The sequence below is a fragment of the Rhipicephalus microplus genome, unplaced genomic scaffold, assembly GCF_043290135.1.
Source record: "Rhipicephalus microplus isolate Deutch F79 unplaced genomic scaffold, USDA_Rmic scaffold_94, whole genome shotgun sequence".
Taxonomy (NCBI): Eukaryota; Metazoa; Arthropoda; class Arachnida; order Ixodida; family Ixodidae; genus Rhipicephalus; species Rhipicephalus microplus.
Genome location: NW_027464666.1, coordinates 255,246 through 258,938, shown reverse-complemented (window position 1 = coordinate 258,938; position 3,693 = coordinate 255,246). Strand labels below are relative to the sequence as shown.

The following is a 3,693-nucleotide window of genomic DNA, read 5'->3' as shown; positions in this document are numbered from 1 at the left end:
AACGGAGCGAAACGGCAGAACACTCCGACCAGTTTAACCCCCATACCAGACCCGAGGGCGCGGTGTCTAGCTGGTTGCTTTGTTTTGTACTCACCCTGCATTCCTTGGGATGCACAAATAGCGCGAAAGCTTAGGTACGAGAAACTTGGGCCTGGGAAGCGCCCGTGCCGTCAAGATTTTTGCAGTGTGGACTGGAAGAGAACAATGACGGGTAAGGGACTTCCGGAAGTTTGAATAAAAAAAGAAAAATACTATACAAAAACGCGGGCGTAGCTCATCGAAATCAGAACTGGTGGCCCTTGGCCTCCGAAATGGCCCGCCGCGCGCCAGTAGGCAATCGCGGAAGCCTACATTAGCGCTTTTAATGGGGGGGGGGGGGATTTTGCACGTTTGTAACACCAGATGTTCCTTGGTCCACACCTGTCGTCCCGTGTTGGCCACCAAAAATCATGGCGTGTGCCTCACCGACGCCAGCGTGCATGGGCAGACTATCTACGCGGAAAAGGCCCATTCTAACAGCGTGCTTCTTCTAGCAAAGTAGATGCGCAAATTGTGTAGTAGTAGTAAATTAATCAGCCTTGCTCGCTCAGGAGCGTGAAGGCCGCCCACAACGCTACATATAAAATTTTTGAAAATATTTTTTTTTTACTTTTTGACCTTCGCACAAATAGTTTTCACCACCATGAGGAACTCAATAACCAGAAACGCAGCTGCCGTTGCATAGAGAAAGAAGCAAAATTTGTTTTCAAGACAGAGTTGATGGGTCTTATCAACTTTGTAGCAACTGTTATGTAGCAACTATCATAAAATGTCGCAAAAAAGTGGTGTCAGTCAAAGAATCGCGGAAAAAAACAAACTGGCAATCTTTGTAAACTGCGACAACCACTCACTGAACTTGGTTGGTGTACATGCTGCTAAGGAAGAAGCCATGATGATGACTTTTTTTGGGACCATCGAAGCACTTTACGTGTTTTTTTCTCGCTCAACGTACCGTTGGGAGAAATTAAAAAATGCAGTGCCTGTTGTTGTGAAATCAGAGTCTGAGACCAGATGGAGTGCAAGGGTCGAAGCAGTGAAGCCGGTCGGTAGATACCTTGAGAAGATACTTGAAGTTGTTCAGGAAATGTCAAATAATGACCAAGAAACGAGCGAGACGAAAAGTGATGCTGCACTACTGCAGAAGCGGATATTAAGTTATGATTTTTTGATTTTGCTGGGCTTTTGGAACAAGGTACTTGTTCGCATAGACCGTGTTCAAAAAAGACTGCAAGATCCTAAAATGAACTTTCACGATGCTGCCTTAGACATGAAAGCTCTCAGAGATCACTTTCATGAAGAAAGGGAAACTCTGGTAAGTGAGTCACTTGGTGAAGGGCTTCGTCTCTGTGAGACGTATGATGTCGACGTTGAAAGGCGTGCACGACGAAAAAAACAGATGCCTGGTGAAAAGTCGAAAGGAGAGGCGTTGACGGCTAAACAGGAAACAGAAAGGGTTATGAAATGCACACTCGATCGTCTTCATTCGGAAATCGACCAGAGGTTTACTCGCCTGCAGGACACCGACCTCAAGTTTGGCTTTCTGCTCGACATCAACAAGCTGTGCTACAGCGAAGACAAAAACGAACTAAAAACAAATTGCAACACATTTGGCAATTTCTACAGTTCCGACGTTAACGCGCAAGACCTCTATGAAGAGATTTTAGATTGTAGGCTGCTGCTTTCACGGCGTATTGACCAGACAGTATCAAGACCGGAGGAACTTCTTAAATTTATTGTGGAGTATGGTGATGATGGCGTATTCCCCAACCTTCGCGTCGCCCTTCAGATGATGTTAACCATTGGAGTTTCCATCGCTGGCTGTGAGAGGTCCTTCAGCAAGCTGAAGCTAATACTCTCCTATTTGCGTGCCACAATGGGCCAAGACAGACTTACTGACCTTGCGCTACTGAGTGTGGAAAGAGAAGAAACTGAAAAAACGAACTTTGACGTCATTATAGAACAGTTTGCTTCATCGAAAGCAAGGAAAGTGCAGCTCTAGTTTTTACGGAGTGTTCCAGTGTATAGTGCATTTTATATTTGTCTTAATATCCAAATGATGTAAATAAAGTGTTTTAAATAAAAAAACGGGTTTTTCTTGACAACAATTATTCACGATCAGCGTTACAGCACTGACGTCATAAAAGGCAACAATATGCGATAACAGGGAGACAACAGGGTTTGCCGGAACGAGTTTTTTAACGCATCATTAGCACTGATGAAAAAATGCAGGCATCATATGCAGATTTGGCGTACGCAATAATTAATTTTGAATGATACATTTCACGGTAATGCAGCGAGAAATGGTATGGACTATTTACATATGCCTAGTTCGTGATTCTATTTTCTGTGCTTATATGGATTTCATGAATTTCGCATATTTTAAGTAAAGCGAGATGACAAGAAGTGACCACCAAGGTCCATTTTTTGTTAAACTTTTTTTGCTACCATTGTGGACTTCTGGTGTGTTGTGTGATGCATGGACGTACAAGGCGGCTATAGTACACTGTAGTACAACAGCAAGAATAATAATAATAATAATAATAATAATAATAATAATAATAATAATAATAATAATAATAACAAACATTATCACGGGCATAATGAGGGGCGCGGAAATATATTTGCCCTGGGCGCCGTCCTATCTAGTTACGCCACTGTGGGTACGGCAAGTAAATTGTTAACAGGGGCAAACAGCAAGAGGCTAGTGTGAACGATGGAGAACCTTAAAGTGAAGGAACTCATCGAAATTTGTGAGGAACTCGGCATTACTTTGGGCCGTGCGAAACGAAAGCAAGCGATCCTTGAGATCATGAAGGATGAGGGAGTGTCGGCGGAGGAAGTCGATGAGGCCTGGGTGGAGATCAAAGCACGCCGCGAGGAGGCCGAAAGGCGAGAAGTTCGTGAACGCGAGGAGGCCGAGAGACAAGAGCGCCTAGAGTTGAAACGACTAGAATTGGCAATCCTACAGTGTTCGCAGGCGCCCAGCGTAGCTTCTCCGACGATTCAGGTCAGCGGTTTTAGAATTCGGGACGAACTGCCACCGTTCGTAGTAGGCGAGGACATGGCGAAGTATCTCGTCAAGTTTGAACACGTCTGTGAGCGAAACGCTTTGGAGCGGTCTCTTTGGGCGCGGAACCTGTTAGCTCTTCTTCCCGGCAAAGTGTCCGACGCGATAACTTGCTTGTCGAGGGAAGCGTTTGAGAGCTATGACGAGGTTAAGGAAGTGCTCTTAAGACGTTATAAGTTGTCACCCGAGGCTTTCAGGCAAAGGTTCCGGTATGCTGAAAAGGGGAATGAGTCACACGTTGACTTCGCGTTTCGTCTTAAAGCCGATTTGATTGAATGGCTCAAAGGCGAAGGTGTGTATGACGACCGCGATAAAGTGGTGGAATGCGTTGCATTGGAGCAATTCTACCGCTGCATCGAGGAGGATGTCAAACTTTGGCTGCAGGACAGACTTGGGGAAGTACAGTTAAACAAGGCAGCTGAGTTAGCTGAGGAGTATTATACTCGCCGAAAGTTGCACAGCAGGGCAGTGCGCGTTGAAAAGGATGAAAGGAAAGAGGGCTTTTCAAGGAAACCTGATCAAGAGAAACCCGTTCCGCACCGTAATTTCAAGAAGGACCCGTCTCTTACGAAGGACAGTGTAGGGGA

At 45.3% G+C, this 3,693-nt stretch overlaps 1 protein-coding gene across 1 annotated transcript; it reads left to right on the top strand.

Annotated features, from left to right (window-relative positions):
- Positions 1-820: 820 nt before the first annotated feature.
- On the top strand, positions 821-2,124 carry LOC142790294 (zinc finger MYM-type protein 1-like). The gene has a single exon (XM_075885235.1). It carries the CDS (start codon positions 929-931, stop codon positions 2,036-2,038), a length of 1,110 nt encoding a protein of 369 aa, XP_075741350.1. The 5' UTR covers positions 821-928; the 3' UTR covers positions 2,039-2,124.
- Positions 2,125-3,693: the final 1,569 nt, after the last annotated feature.

What these genes read in the sequence shown, in the direction of transcription:
- LOC142790294 (XM_075885235.1), top strand. Translation starts at nt 929, where the DNA reads ATGATGATGACTTTTTTTGGGACCATCGAAGCACTTTACGTGTTTTTT.